Source organism: Atheta coriaria, unplaced genomic scaffold (assembly GCF_025399875.1).
Source record: "Atheta coriaria isolate IRGN ID8LTWV9N9 unplaced genomic scaffold, Caltech_Dcor_3.1 hic_scaffold_4_pilon, whole genome shotgun sequence".
In the NCBI taxonomy this organism is placed as follows: Eukaryota; Metazoa; Arthropoda; class Insecta; order Coleoptera; family Staphylinidae; genus Dalotia; species Dalotia coriaria.
The window spans coordinates 5,555,184-5,570,694 of NW_027045446.1; the positions used below are offsets into that span (position 1 = coordinate 5,555,184).

The following is a 15,511-nucleotide window of genomic DNA, read 5'->3' on the forward strand; positions in this document are numbered from 1 at the left end:
TTTGACAAAGGTTTAAATTATTGAATCGGGATTTAATACATAAATCAATCAGATCAATTCATTTCCAAAAATTTGGAGGCGCCGGGTATCGATCCCGGTACCTCTCGCATGCTAAGCGAGCGCTCTACCATCTGAGCTACGCCCCCTGTTGAACAACCATACTTAAAGGATTTTGAACTTCAAAAACAACAATTTATAAAATTATTTTAACAAAGTCCTCTACTTTGTTGTATTACATTTCAAATAATTATTAAAATAATGCCAACTTTGTTTTGGCATTTTAGCAGTTTTAATCAAACCAAATTACCCCACATATAGTTGAACACATTATTTAATTAACAAAGTTTTCATTCGGTTGCATTAGCACAACAGTGTATTTTATATTATTATATGAACACATTTGCTTTATCCAATGATGAAACAGAATGATATTAATTGAATGCTTAGATTCATTCCATAATATCATTGATGTTCATTTGTAAACCTCTATCTGGAGTATTATCTCATCCTATATTCATGAATTCGGTGTTGATGCTTATATCAATAAGTGTCGTTCCAGCGCATTAAACACATTACTCAATTTCACTTTGAATAAACAATAATCTATTTTGCCCGCTGCTTGAACTGAATTCCATGCTTGGAAGAACATATTATCATTAATTCCTTCGTGTTTATTCGGATCACAATCGAAGTATGATGTATTTACCATCTTTGCTCCAATATATCTAAAATAATTGCATGATTTGCATTTCTCGATAATAATTACACCAGTTTGATCATGTAAGGAATAATTTTCGGTTAGCATGCGTTAGAATCACTTGTAAGGAAAAGCAAACAAACGCGGCAAACGTAAACAAACGTAACATAATTAATGGAAAATTTCTCGAAGCTCGCACGAGGCGTGCAAAAAAGCCCGAAGCTTATTTGCGACGCCCCGAAACTCGGCGAGCAGTCCCAAGAGTAGTCTCTATACCCGAATTTGGGAGAAACGGAATTCGTTTCGGGGGTGGCGCCGGGACGCTCTCTATCGACCGGCATCCTTCGTCGTCGACGGAGACGCCGGGGACTTATCGCCGGTCTGCTCCCACCAACACCCAGACCAAGACTCAACTTCCAAAGCTTCCAACTTCCAGAGATCTCTAGAAATACTGCTTTCCCAAACTCGACGCCTTGCCGGCAAGCCAACACACTCAAACATATTCCTATATCTATATATTCAATGAAACTCGCGGTGGTCGCAGTCAGACACTAACTCTGATGCATTTCAAGAAGAAGGAATCGTTTCAGCGTTAGATAGCGTTAGATAGATGGTCTCGCTTGTGGTTTGAGAGGTTTGACGATACCGCCAGACAAATCCATCTATGCAGGAGCAATAAATCATTTGGCCCGGGCTTGTCCTTGCCTTAGATTGATACGTTTCTTTTTTGACGTTGCTACAAACATTCGGAATTGCTTATTTGCTTTTCTTAAAATGTTTAGTAAGAGATGATTGGATGTTCTTCGAGTCGGAGGTTTTGCGGAATAAGACAATTAGAAGACAATTAGCCTAGAGCAAATTTGATTTGTCTTCCAAAGTTTGATGCGCGAATTAATTCGACAATTAAAACTTAAATCCTTGCTGAAACTAACTAAGCAAACATTTCTATTCTAACAAGTTATCACCAGGACTTATAGGAGATACTGGACATCCTCTGAGAACATGTCAATTATTCATAAACTAATTATCATTAAGTAATATCCATTATATCTACCAGTTTATTTATTTAGGGATTTCGTGTATAGGATTTTTTGTTGAGATAACAAAACTCTCTCAGAACTCCGAAGTCATTCGAGCGTTTCTCATTTGAACATTTGCAAGCAAAGTATCGAGTCCTTGAATGACATATTCAGCACAATATTCCGATGTTTCGACATTTTCGACTTACTAACGATACTCGTAGTTCGACCCAGAGAGAAACATTTAGAGAAGAGTGACCGAGAGTTAATGAGCTGGAAAAATGCTTTTAAGGTCGGAAAATCACATAAATTCTCTTTTTTCACTAAAAAATTCTATGCAGTAAATTAATGATAAAAATTAATGTAATAATTGGATTTAATATGTTTTTTAAATGAATTGGCACACAAAATAAATATTTTTTTCTTTCAAGATTTGAATTGTGTAGAAGTAACTGAGTTTCCAGCACCAGCAAATAATTTCCGGTGCATTTAGAAGCAACAAACATTGTACGTGTTCTGGACTCGACCCGAGAAGATCGTCAGGATCTAAGTTTAGTTGCGGTTAAGTCACGCTCGCATCCCTCACAACTTGTCCAAAGTTCCTGCGTTGCTGGAAACTGAACTTTTCTTCTTTTCCACCCATCACGTACCATAGAACTAGAAATTAAACGTTGAACGATTTACGATGTCTGCAGATTTATTTCTGTCTCAAACATTTGAAATAAATTTATGTCACATCCACGTGAATATTTTAAATTTGTTTAGGTCGTTCAAAATTAGATTCGAGCCCCATCCTGCTACCTGTAGAATAAATTACCTAACCCTAGTTGTCCTATGGCCTTGAGCATTAAGCATATCATATGCCTGTTCCGCTCTTTGCGAATGTCGGTCGCTTGTAGCAAAACACGTATGGCGAGAGTTCGCGGGCGAAAACGCAGGGCTAATTAATCTCAACGTAATTACGCCGTTTCATCCGATTACTGCGGACGAGGATGGTGCAGATCTTGATGCGAATGCGGTGAGCATCAAACTGAAAGGACACTTGAAATTTTATGTTTACACTGTTGTAATTCCACCCATAATCTTATTTATTGGAGATGACAGAATAGAATGGTGAACGCAACAATTTTCCACTTTACAATAAAATGCTTTATAGAAATCAGAAATGGTACTAATGCACTTATAGTGCTAAATTTAAACATTCAATTTCGGTTGAAATAATATAGCTACAACTGCGATTGAATTTCCATATCAATTTTCGTCACTAATTTTACAATTTTTAAGTTTTATTTTTTGCAACAAAAAGTAGGCTATATCATATTATGATGTATTACCTATATCCTTGAAAAGTTTTATCAAAATTGGCTCAATAATTTTTGCGGGAAAAAAGAACAAACAAACAAATACATTCACATTTGTAACTATAATATTAGTTAAAATTAAATGAAAGAAAATGCATTTGTTATGACTTTCCTTTCCTAAACCTGAGCTACAGAGCTACTTGTTTGTTTTGTTGTGTCTCGTGTGATCAATTAATCAAGCGTCAAACTTAATGCCCCAATACATATTATCCGACATTATGTTGTAACACTAAACGGTTGGGTCTACCGCCACCCACCGCGTATGTCCAAATTGCCAGGCGAGATTTTGTCGGCGCTCTCAATTAAGAGTGGAAATTTTGGCAAAACAAAAACAAGCGAAGGATATCGCAGGCGACAGACACGATTTCATTACATAGTTTAACACTGAGTCATCGTCATTTATCACAGATGCTCCATGCGTTTCTTTTGGCACGTAGTGACTTCGAAAAAAGTCAAAAATATAAAAATCATTCAGCGTTTCAAATAACATTTTGGTACCTAAGAGATAATTTTAGTTTTGAGATTTTTTAAATTTTCTATTTTATCGTACACAGTTTCATGGGTTGCTTGTTGTTCTATTTCCAATTTTTCGCTCCTCGCTGGCGTAGAAACAACGAAACAAACGCCAAAACGCCAAATGACATAAACATTTTCTGTACTCTGGGCATGTATATCATTGAACGCGTGCCTCGCGGCTCAGAGTCGGCGACGTTGGAAAATCTAAATTTACAACCGCGTTTTCGTATTATGCCGGTTGTGCTCGCAGTGCAGGCTGTGGGAAGCTTACACAATTGCCAAAACAGCAGTTCAGACCATTGGAACAAGTCGAGAGCACCCGGAGAACCGAGAGAGCGCCGAACTGGGATGATGTTTTCCAACTGCGAACAACGAACGCGATGGCAGGCGCAGAGAAAAAGTTATCGAATGAATATCATCCGCATGCTTATTGGGACAACTCCAAACAGGAACAAATAACGAATAACAAAACTAGAAATGTGAATTCTAAAAATACAAATGTCGAGAGGTAGAAACAAAGCAGGTCACGGGATATAACAGTCAATATTGACGTGGATATTGGGTATATCAACTTTGAAATCATTTTGGCAAAAAATTCTTTCTTTTTTCGGTTAAAAAAATGTATAACATAACAGCTAACTTTCTACGCTCTCATACTTTTATACGCCAATTTATCACAACTATTTATGAAATTTTATAGTATCTATTGTTAGCTTTCGTAAATAAAGGTCAAATTTGATGTGTTTTCACGCGTTTGTGTCAAAATTGCTCAATTTCGTGTCTAAAATAACAAATTATGCGAAGCCTATTACATTTTCCGAAGAAACAAAAATACACGCGGCTTACGCGCGTTCTCACACGCATGTTATGCTTTCCTCGCTCGTTGATGTGTGTCGCAAGGTGGGAGATTTTGAGATTTGACGATAGCAAAGCTCGGAGCAAAGGCGTCGCTCAGTCGACGATTAAAAATATTCGCGGCGTCGCGACTCGTGCGCGCGAGGCTGTCTCGGAGTATCGAAAAACAAGACAGTTCAAAACAACGATTGGACAATTAAAACCAATACGTAACAATCAAGTATAAGTTGAAAACTTTCTTTAAGTGTCGTCGCAGAGTTTTTACTGGAAATATAAACGTAATAAAAAGAAATTGGAGTCAATTGAAGGAAAAGCACAACCTGAAGGAGTAAACAATGTGATCAATCAAAATTAGTACTTGAAGTTATAGTGAAGATATAGTATTGTTAAGTATATTTTGCAAGTCTTAAGTAGTCATGTGTGTAGGTTTTCATCTGAATTCTTTTTAAATGCAATTTAGTTTATTTAAATTCACTCTTATATTACTTTCCGGAGAGGACAGGAGCTGTCTTTAAACCATATTGAAGCATCGACGACTTTCAAATGGGCTTTAATTTGCTTTCCGTTGCGCTCAAAACTTCACCAAAGTTCAAAACTTATCCATCACGAGGTTACTGTTAAAATCAACTTAAATGTTTTAAAACTTCTTAAATAAAAGATCTTCTACCTAAGTAAAACATTTTTTCGCCGTCAAACGATGAAAGTTTGAATAATGAAAGAGAATTTAAAAACAAAATTAATTAGTTTTAAATCAGGCACAAATTGACAATTAATTTGTACTATTTTTAAAGTCTGGCATGGTGTGAATTTGATCTACCGGAGTAAAACTGACAGAAACCCAGTGAAAATGGCAAATTTTGCAAATTGACCGAGTTAATTAGTCGTTCACGGGCGCGGTTGTAGACCTTGGATGTCTAACCGTTACGAAACAGACGCGCTGCGCGGTTTTCCGTGGAAAATCTCGGCGACGGAGATGAAAACTGGAAGCCGGAAAAAGTTGGCGCGCCGCCAATCTCCTTACGTCGCACGAGAAAAATGATCGCAATGCGCGCCCGTCGACAAAAAAACTGCAGCGCACACGCCCGAGCGAACAGCGAAAAGGACGGCGACAAAAGAATTATAACTGAAAAATCTTTTTCGGCTGGTTGAGAGCAAACGTTCGCTGGTAGCGTTTTTCGTTTTCGTTTCGCGCTTTGCGGCGCTCAGCTTTGCGTTTTATCTATGAATTATGCTTCACAGCCGGTCGACTTTCGAGGTTTCGCGAATTGTGAACTTTTGCAGGGATTAAAAAGAAGTTTTTGGCAAGGATAAACAAAACTAATTCCAAAAACGATATCTGATCATTTCAACAACATTTTTTCTGTAAATATTCACATTGTTTACAACTTCTAAGAATGGTTAAAATAAATATTTAAGATTTTTGTTCTTTTTCTTTTTTTAAAGTTTCTTCAAAATGGAAACCGAAGGATATCTGTGTGCTGAAGATTATCTCAAAGAAGTAATTAAACTTCAACTAAAAAAGCCCAAAAATTGGAATTGGGAACTTTCTACATCGAAATCATCCCCACATTTAGCTCTTCCGATAATACAACTATTTGACTCCAAAGGCAAGCTTTTGGTCGAAGCGAAAGACGCTGGGGTTACTACCGAGCGCCGATCTTGGCACAGTTCCTCCATCGTTCCGCAAGTAAATCAGCATAGAATCCAGAGATCTCGTAGTGATATTTTAAAAGAGTCCATTGACTTTGCCAATAATCACAACCAAAGCAACACTTTGCCAAAAATCCAAAAACAAAAACTCGTAAGAAAAAGATCATCAACTCGTACATTGGATAATATTAATGAATATGACAACGAAATTAATTTTGTGAATCAAATTAACAAGGAGAAAACAGTTAAAAAGAAATACAGCAGATCAAGGAGTGATGGACAGTTTAATAAAAGAAGACAACTTGATGAAGTCACTTCTGAGATTAATCCTATAATAGGGTTGGTTGACGAAGATGAGTATGAATATCAACCGCCGAAATATGAGATGCGGACATCAAATGCCGGCACACTGCTTGTAAAACGTTATTCTTTTACTCCCTCAACGCGAAGAAGATCCCTAAGAGAAAATTCACTTGGCAGGACTTCTTCAGCATCCAGTATACCGAGTATAACAAGTTTACGCAGTACTACCAGTGATCAAACCATTAAATCCATATTTAAATCGGTATCAAGCGGTGGAGTTTATAAAACTGTCGGTAGTGATACTAGAGGTGTTGTCCTTGGTGATGGTGGTGGAAGCATCGCACGAGAGTTCAAGGATGAGCGCGGACGTAAACGACGCGAGCGTAGCCGGTCTCGCGCCCGCAGCATCGAGCGGGATCGGGATCGATATCCCGATGCTGGCTCCACTGTCTCTACTACCTCAGCAACCACCACCGCCGCCACTCCTGCTTTAGGTTCGGATTCTGTGCGCCGCAATCGCGATCGCGACACGGCCGACGACGAAGTGTTGCAGCGCATTCGGCAGTATCGCCGCCGCATCGATCAATTAGCCGACGACACCGCCGCCCTCAGGTCGCCCACGAGTTCAAGCTCGAGCTCCGAAGACGAGGGGCACGTGGGGCGCAGGATGCAGCGCGAGTTCGACCATAGTTTCCGCGACTACCGGAAGAGACAGAGCAAAGGTACGCACGCCCCCCTTCGAGAATGTTTGCATGCGGATTTGACTTTTGATTAACATTTTGCCTAATAAACAATAGCAAGTTTGTGGTTGTTTGCAATTTATTCACCAACTTACAATTCGTATCTATCCCAGTTTCCTGTGACCTTAGCATTGACGCGTAATTTTGAAATCTTGCATTGAATTACATCTTCATGGAGCGCACGTAAGTTAACCTCAAACTACGCCTACTTTTAGCAACCGTTTTATTTTCTAAAGTTGAAGGTCAACGTCAAAATAAGATAATAACCGCATTGATTTTCTATAAAATTTTTACTGCACATCAATTTTCATGCGTTTCCTCGCCCAATTAATTTACTTCTTTATTCAATTTGATTTTGGCCCGAAAACGTTATATCATCTTTGAGGATTTTATATCTTTTTGTATTTTGACAACTTGGCTACCTGCTAGCTACTAGCACCATGACATCGTACCAGTTTTATTGTCTTTCGTCTTGTCTTGCCTTGCAAACTCTTTCCACTCATTTCACAAGCTCCTTATAAAATCCAAATACGTGCAGCGTGTAAGCTTGCCATTCTTTCCGTTGGAACATCTCTCCGCGGCACGTTTGATTTCGACCCAGTCTTCTTCGTCTTCGTTCCACACCACGAGTTTCACTCACTTCGCGCGACTCACCGCACGCGAATCCTTTTTGTGTTATCCTGGCCCAGGGACGATTTGCGCCCGGACAACCCCAGGCAAACCTTTGATGCGTCACGTACACGTCAATGTTTCTTTTACCGGAGGCAGTCAGGCAGCTGCTCGCGGTGAACTCCGCCGCCGGTGGTTTTTATTTTCTCTTTAACTACTTTTATTTCTTACTGTTTCTTAGGAGCGAAATTTCTTAGATGCCAGCCATCTACCTGATACAATTGTTTAAACCTCAACAGAAAGAAAATGATTTACCTTTTTGCTAAAACTACATTTTGCTTTGTGTTGTTAGTTCCAGTGAAGTTTGTATAGATGTTGTGAGATAATACAAGATACATCTAACAAAATATTAATAATAGGAAAATGTTGCGCTGGCTACAATTTACTTGCTGCGGGCGTTGCTCGTTTTCCTGAAATTCTGAAAACTTCATTTATCATAACGGAAGCAGCGCATAACAACGTGAGCGTTGTATTTTATTTTCCTTTCATTCTGTTCTATGTTATTTTTGAACCTTGAATATGATAGATTTGAGAAACAATTTAAATTATACGATATAAAAAAGAAATTGTGCACAATTTATGCGTCAACAAGATATTTTCTCATTGTGGTTGCTAACTAGCAGCTACCAGAGTTGCACTTTAATTACAACACGTGGCACATACTTCGTTTCATTTGCCTTACGTAATTAGCAACGTTGGCATAAATTTCTATCGGAGTAGTTCGCATAGATGTCACACTTGACTATTCATTCCTGTTTACATACATTGGCACATTTGTACGTGTACACATTTTGATCTTCCTCATTCATATGTATTAGTTATTGAACGTAAACATATGTAAAGTGCAAATGTTCAACTTGCAAATATCTAGTAATATATAATTAGACTTATCAGTGGCAGTGGAACACATAAAATTGAATCGCAAACTAAATTTGGTTACATTTACAAGTTACTTTAAGTAAAAACATGTTTTTTATTTAATTTATTTTTTCTTGCAAAATAGTTTTGTGTTGTATTATCTTTCTTCAGTGGCAATTCATATCAATTAATATTCGTGTTCTCGAAAACATGTTTTTATAATAATATTAATAATTTGAAGTGAGTTTTAAATTTCACGAATTACAAGCGAATAATGAGGGTAAATTATTATATGAAAATAATTATTTCTAACTATTGTGTATGTCGTTATCATATTACATCATAATGTAGTTAACGCAATTAAATTTAAATATAACTTTACCGACTGCTAAAAACTTTAATTTATTATTATTATTTATAACTAAAAGCTTTTAAATTATCATTTATTAAGCAGGAATATTTCATAACATTAATAATAATTTTAACAGAGAAAGTATGAAAATAATCATCATTTAATTTTAAAGCCTTTTAGTATATTTTGTGGGCTTATTTTGAAAAAATGTTAAATTGAAAAATGTGGTAACAAAGTATTTCTTTTGAACAATAGGTGGAGACATCAATATAGTCTTTCCATTTATTTACAAGCTACAAAGGCATTGCGTATTTGTTGTTTATCAGTGCATGTGGCAAACTGACCTTTCGCCACTACTATTGTTAAGCAAACCAGTTCCAGCCTCTAGAAAACAAAATCTTATCAGTAAGTCACCGTCGAAATCAGTTTTGTGAACGCGTTTCTTGTGTGCACCTCGTGGCTATTCAAGCGTAAATATTTTAAAAGACTACTAATTTTATCGTGTATTCATTCGTTTAAAATTTAATTAAAAACGCGTTGAAACATTTAGTGTGCAAAACAATGGTTTTATCAATATTTTTATAGACTTTAGCTGTGCTGTGAGGAATTTCACATTCTCGGACGAACAAAAAGATAGAAGGACTCATCAAGGTAATGCCCCGTGATGCACGTAATCCTAATGCGCGGAGAAATGTTGCTGTGGCGACAGCGTAAATTTTAATGAAAGCGTGCCTTGTTCTCATACACAATCCTTCTTCTATTGTGATGTATCCTCGCACATCGCGCACACATTCAAGCGTACCCTTTGCCCAACGTGGCGCATCATCGCGTAACGAACGCGTTTGTTACATTACCTCTAAGTTATAATTTTAAACTTTGATATTATGAAAGTTTTCTGAAGCCTCAGGCGCGTACTCGGCACCAAAGTATAATAAACATAGGAGTTACATTGCAAAAGATGTTTTTTTCTACTTCACGTAAATTTATAAGTGAATAATACTCCTGAAACAAATATTTAATTAAATTAATTAATATAATACATGTATTTAAAGATATATTTAAATTCAGCGTCTTCCTTTTCGGTTTCATTATAATTCGATTTAAAATTGTATACGAATGTTAATCATCGGATTTGTTTTTGATGTGGGGTCGGCAGATTCAGAATTTTATTGAATTCAGCCATGCGAGGGGATTCGTGCGCGCACGCATTCGAACGCTCCGCATTGAAAATTTGCATATTTATTGAATTCACGAGTTATAATAAATAAATCGATTTCAATCCGGAAATATTGCATTTACAATTATTGGGTTAATATCAGCCGAAATATGCAATATTGTTTTAAATTGTATTCAGCATTTTTAGCAATTTAAAGATCTTATTCGTATTACCTGTTATTTTTGCTGATTTTAGCTGAATTTTGAAAAATGACTCATATTAGTTATCTTCGCACTTCTTTATCCAGTTATGGTTTTGTATCAAGTTCGCTACCGTAGTCGGAAATATCAAACAGGCAACTACTTTCTCGCAAATGTTCTGACATCAAGCAGTTCGTAGAAAAGAGTCAGGACGTTTGCTTCCGCTCCCAACTTGATATACGATTCCGGAACATTTCGCCACGACGCTCCTTGCGTTCCCGGCTCGCGGCACGTACTCGCGTTTCACACACATGTCCATGCCAACAAAACTATCAGACTATCGAACTTCCATTGCCGCCTTTGCCTTTCGCAGACGGCGAAGTATATTGCTGAAATTGTAGAAGTTTCAGTCAGTGTCGAAGGCATCCGCCACCTTTACGTCTTGATCATTTTATCGCATTATACGCCGTGAATGAGAAGAAGAAAACGGTACTCATATTTTAACTTTATGACTTTTTATCTTTGCGTCCAATTATTCTAGTGAGATTAATTTGAATAGGTTTTTGCAACTTTTTAGCTGGAATTTTGTGAGTTGAGATGATAATTCTCTGGAGAATATCATACTTTGTTTGTCGACTGGGGAATGATGTAATTCACTTAAGTGGTAGAGTGTACTGCACTCGCATGAAAAGTTTCGTGCGTCTGCAATCACATCGAGTGTTATTTGCGCGCGCCGACATTTTCCCGCACTTTGAAAAATATGATACAGCGTGCGAGCGGCGCGCCGGAAACACGTCTAAATATCAATTTCCTCAAAATACCTATAAATTTGTAACGAAATACGGTATGAAAGGAAAGTTACTTATTTGCTTTTTAATGCGGAAATCAAATATTCAAAACTTAGGTATTTACGATATTAAAATAGCATAGAATATCAAAGAGGGAATTATTCCGAAAGAGTAGACTTTTTATTTTCGCAATTAAATTTATATGAGGTGAACGTATGCGGAAAAAAACAGACAACTGAGAATAATGAATACCTACATAGTTCATAATTTCGCAACTTTATTGTGATTATGATGGAAAACACCCTCGAGCACAAAGAACAAATGTGTTTAAAATTTAAATTAAAATTTTCAATTAAATGCTATTAAAACTAAAACTAAAACTAAAACTAATAAAAAGGAGTGGCATGGTATATTTTTGTTTTAATCAATTAGAATTCAATAAAGCTATTCATATTTTATCAGTGGAATTTTTTAAATAAAAATTTTAATTAAAAAAGTTAACAATGAACAATATATTTGCGGCGGAGATTAAGTTTCAACTATAAAGTTAATAATTTTAGTTGTCCGGAAATTAAGGAGGGTTTTCCCCACAATGATTTTGCTTTCGATAATTTTTAGCATTGTGATTAAAAGTTTAGTTACTTGAACAAACTCATTTTAATGATTTAATCGATGATTTATCGACAAAGTTTATAACTTTGTTACACAACTTTGTAAGACTTTTGATTGCATCTAACTACTTTTATAATCATCGCAAAATTCCGTAGAAATACTATTTTCCACAGTTTTCCGGTTGTATTTGTTTATTTTGTTGATATATGATTTTGCTGCTAAATCAATTCAAATCTCATTAAATTATTTATTTATGTTTAATAAGTCAACTTGCATATGACTTTTATTTGGGTTTACGTGTTACGTTAGCAAAACGAACGTTATTGTTTTGGGAATAACTCGGCTAATGTCGACTTTGCGTTATTGTTATTCTCAGGAAGTTGATTTTAAGTTTTTGTTTGCTGTGCTTCTGCATACACGCGATTCGCGTACAAGTACAACTGCATATTGACTCGACTAGTTTAACATCGCAGAGGTATGTTTATATAACATGCGTGCATGTTTGAGTAATAATTGTTTTGCAGTGTTCCGGAACATTGCAGTATATTCAGTAATGTACTGACGAGCAAAAACAAAACTAATATTTAATAATCTCAACAATTTAAATTCACAAACAGAATATTTTCAATTCCGTAGCATAACGCTATTGATCAAAAGGCTTTTCTTTTATGTCTCCATCAGAATTGCTAATGATACTAACTTGGTACATGAAAATGTCCTCGCCCTTCGCGCTTGCATTGTGGTAGGTGGAAAATAGCGACTCGGTGCGGAGTAATGTCGTTACAAGCTCGGTCGCCTCCCGGTTGTTGTTAGAATGTGCAAGTTGCGAAGGCTGCACGATGTGCTGAGCAAAAAGGCAACGCCCAGCATATCCTGGATAATGCCGGTATTAAATTGAGCCCCTTGTAGCTATCTACCTGAGAACGTACACGTGCACATGAAAACATTTAACCATCGCTTTTGGATACTGGTATACCAATATAGACAGTTCAGCCAGTGCTGGGGCTAGTAGCAAGTGAGAAGAAGGGTTTGAGGTGGAATCTCCTACGTGTGGGGATTTTCCAATCCAACGCCGTGTGTGCTGCTATATATCTCATTTCATCTTTCATTCGTTCGGCGTGTTCAAGCGTGGGGGTGGTAGAAATAAGCGAGAATACGCCATACTAGCACGCTATGGAATTTTATTCCAACTATTATTCTCCATCTAGTTCACAAAACAATCTAGGTATATAGCAAGGCCTATAGAATCTATTAATATGATGCTATTGAATCAAGTCTATAGAATTATAGATCATTGAAAAGTTAGGGAGGTAAATACCTTGATTCTTTTAATCAAAAATATAAAACTTTAAAACAAATCAATAAAAATATGATATTTTTATATAAAATTTACTGTCGCAATATTTACGCAGTATCAAGTTCACACCTGAACCTTAGCAATGCTATCATATTAAATAAATCGCAAAATATTGACATATCTTGGACGCGTCGTGAACGCTCCCGAATGAATTATGTTTGCGTTGGAAAAACATGCGGAATTTTAGCAATTTTTTTCTGTTTGTGTGGAAACGAAAATGCGAAAAGTGTACAGGAAACTGAAACAGAACGCATTCAAAGAAAACATCGCAAAAACGTTGATGTAGATGAAATGTGGGTCAATTTTTATGACCATGCAAGTACCAACATCAGTTTATCTGATTTACTTCCTAATTACGCACCATAACTCTGCAAAATTAAATAAAATTTGCAGGTGTTCACAATATTCTCTTGATTTTTATGGCTGGTACTTCTATGAATGGCAATTTTTAAAGCTTTTCCACGTCAAAACATGAAATATAATATTTCAAACTTGCCATGTTTTGGATACTTCGCGGCGTCGTGAGTAATGTGCGTGCTCTCCGGTCGTTTCGCTATCGCCCATCACAACCATGCTACCTACCTACCTACCTACCTTTCCGTTACCATTCCGGCATGACCTGCTGTGCTTGTACGCTTGCCTGCTGCCTGCCGCGTTCTGGTATGATCGCTTGGTCGCTGCTCCACCCTAAACTGCTTACTACGCCGGCCGCACGCAGACGTCGCAGACCGCTCTGGCTTTCCTCCTGCAGCGTCGGTCGGCTATGCGCCCGCGCGCTCGACCTCGCCTCTTCACCTTTTCCTGCTGCTGCTGCTGTTCCGCCGGCAGCAGGCAGCCACGGCATGCCTGGTTGCGAGCCTCCAGTCGCACAGCGCCTGTCTCAGCGCGCGCGCGTGTCGCACCGGGTCGATTTCTGCTGCTTTCCTGCTGCACGGAAAGGCGTATCACGTCGGCATAAACTATAAACAATCAATTCTCACACAAACAGTTTGACAACTAATTAAAATCTTCACAAAACTTACAAAATTATACGAAAACTAATATTCATTTGTTCTATCAAGTTGTCAGACAGAAAAAAGTTTAATTACTGTTTGAATTGTTGATGATTAGTGAGTGCACATGGTGTAATCGATTTGTTGCAACAGAAAACAAAGTGTAGTTTTGCAAAACTTGGAATTTGTAATTTGGAGGCATTATGAAATGATAAACCAATAACATTGGAATTTCAAGCAATACAAAAGGTACTTTAATTTTACTGCCACGAATTGTTTTTTACATGTTTACCGAAACGAACATTATCGAAAACTATCAATGTCATCAACTAAAACGTTGTCGAACAATTTAAAAACTACGACCTTCGTCATATAACAGTAAAATGTGTACTCAATAATTTCATAACTTTTTTACTGCTTTATAATTTAATTCTTCAACTTGTTAGACGCAAATAACAGGATATCATAAATTAATTTTAATTTCAAACATACTTTTTTTACTTTAAATGTTGACAACCTAAGTATTCTGTAATTTGCTGCTTAAAACGTTATAAAATGTTAAGCCTTTCCGTGGATTTAAAAGCTCAACGTATTTATTAAAATTAAAATCAAGATGGGACGCTCCTGAATTAAATCTAATGACTCTTGATGACCTATTGTTGTCCTGGAGTATGGCAAAGCAGGACTATATTGATTGTACAAAATTTGTTGAGCATTTCAAACTTGAATTTGCCGCTTTAACTGGTAGTCTTATTCAACTCTTGCGTATTATTCAAAACGCCTCGAATTTGAGAATCAATTAAGCATTTCAAGTGAACAGCAATGGTCTCGGTGGTTGGCGGCGGCGGTGACGAAGGCGTCGTCTCAGTCATTACACGTAATTTGTTGTGCTTTCCGTCGCGAGCGCGCGTACTTCAATTGTCATGCAAAAAAGGCACTTCAAACTTTGCAAAGCGTGAGCGCTCGGCGCGGAAAAATTTCTATTGACAACACGACGCAAATGTGCAACTGAAAGGAAAACTTGATGCTGATGAAAAACATCAACTTTTCCATTATATTTTTCGACAAGTTGTGATGATTTTAAAAGCGGATCAAAAGTTTAAAATATTTAGGATTTTATATTTACGTTATTTATGAACACTTTAGATATAAAATATGCAATATGTAAAATACGTGTAATTAAAAGAGTTGATGAATTCATTCGAGCGTTTTTGATAAATGAAGGCCCGGAAAACGTACATTAGCAACCCGCCTCGTGCCGAGCAGGAGGTTTGCAAACGCGTGTGGAAAATTTCGGGCGTCGGCCAGGAACAATACAAACACTGCAGATGATAAACCCGACCCGGGCGAAAATTCGTGAATACGAACTTGCAAATGCGCCACGGG

General features: G+C 37.1%; 1 protein-coding gene and 1 non-coding gene across 5 annotated transcripts in view; one reads left to right on the forward strand and one right to left on the reverse strand.

The window, feature by feature from the left end:
• Window positions 1–73: 73 nt before the first annotated feature.
• On the reverse strand, window positions 74–146 carry TRNAA-AGC (transfer RNA alanine (anticodon AGC)). Its single transcript has one exon. It is a non-coding gene; the product is annotated as a tRNA-Ala (tRNA).
• A 4,406-nt stretch (window positions 147–4,552) lies between these two features.
• Window positions 4,553–15,511, forward strand: part of LOC135791348 (multiple PDZ domain protein-like) — a 55,351-nt gene continuing 44,392 nt past the window's right edge. For 2 of the 4 annotated variants that reach the window (XM_065301725.1, XM_065301726.1), the window contains exons 1-2: window positions 4,553–4,726; window positions 5,892–7,123. In XM_065301725.1, coding sequence (XP_065157797.1) covers window positions 5,902–7,123 — 1,222 coding nt within the window. In that variant the 5' untranslated portion in view covers window positions 4,553–4,726; window positions 5,892–5,901. Of the gene's footprint in view, window positions 4,727–5,891; window positions 7,124–9,456; window positions 9,672–14,008; window positions 14,375–15,511 lie in introns of those variants that run through there. The other 2 variants (XM_065301729.1, XM_065301728.1) reach the window with 2 other exon arrangements.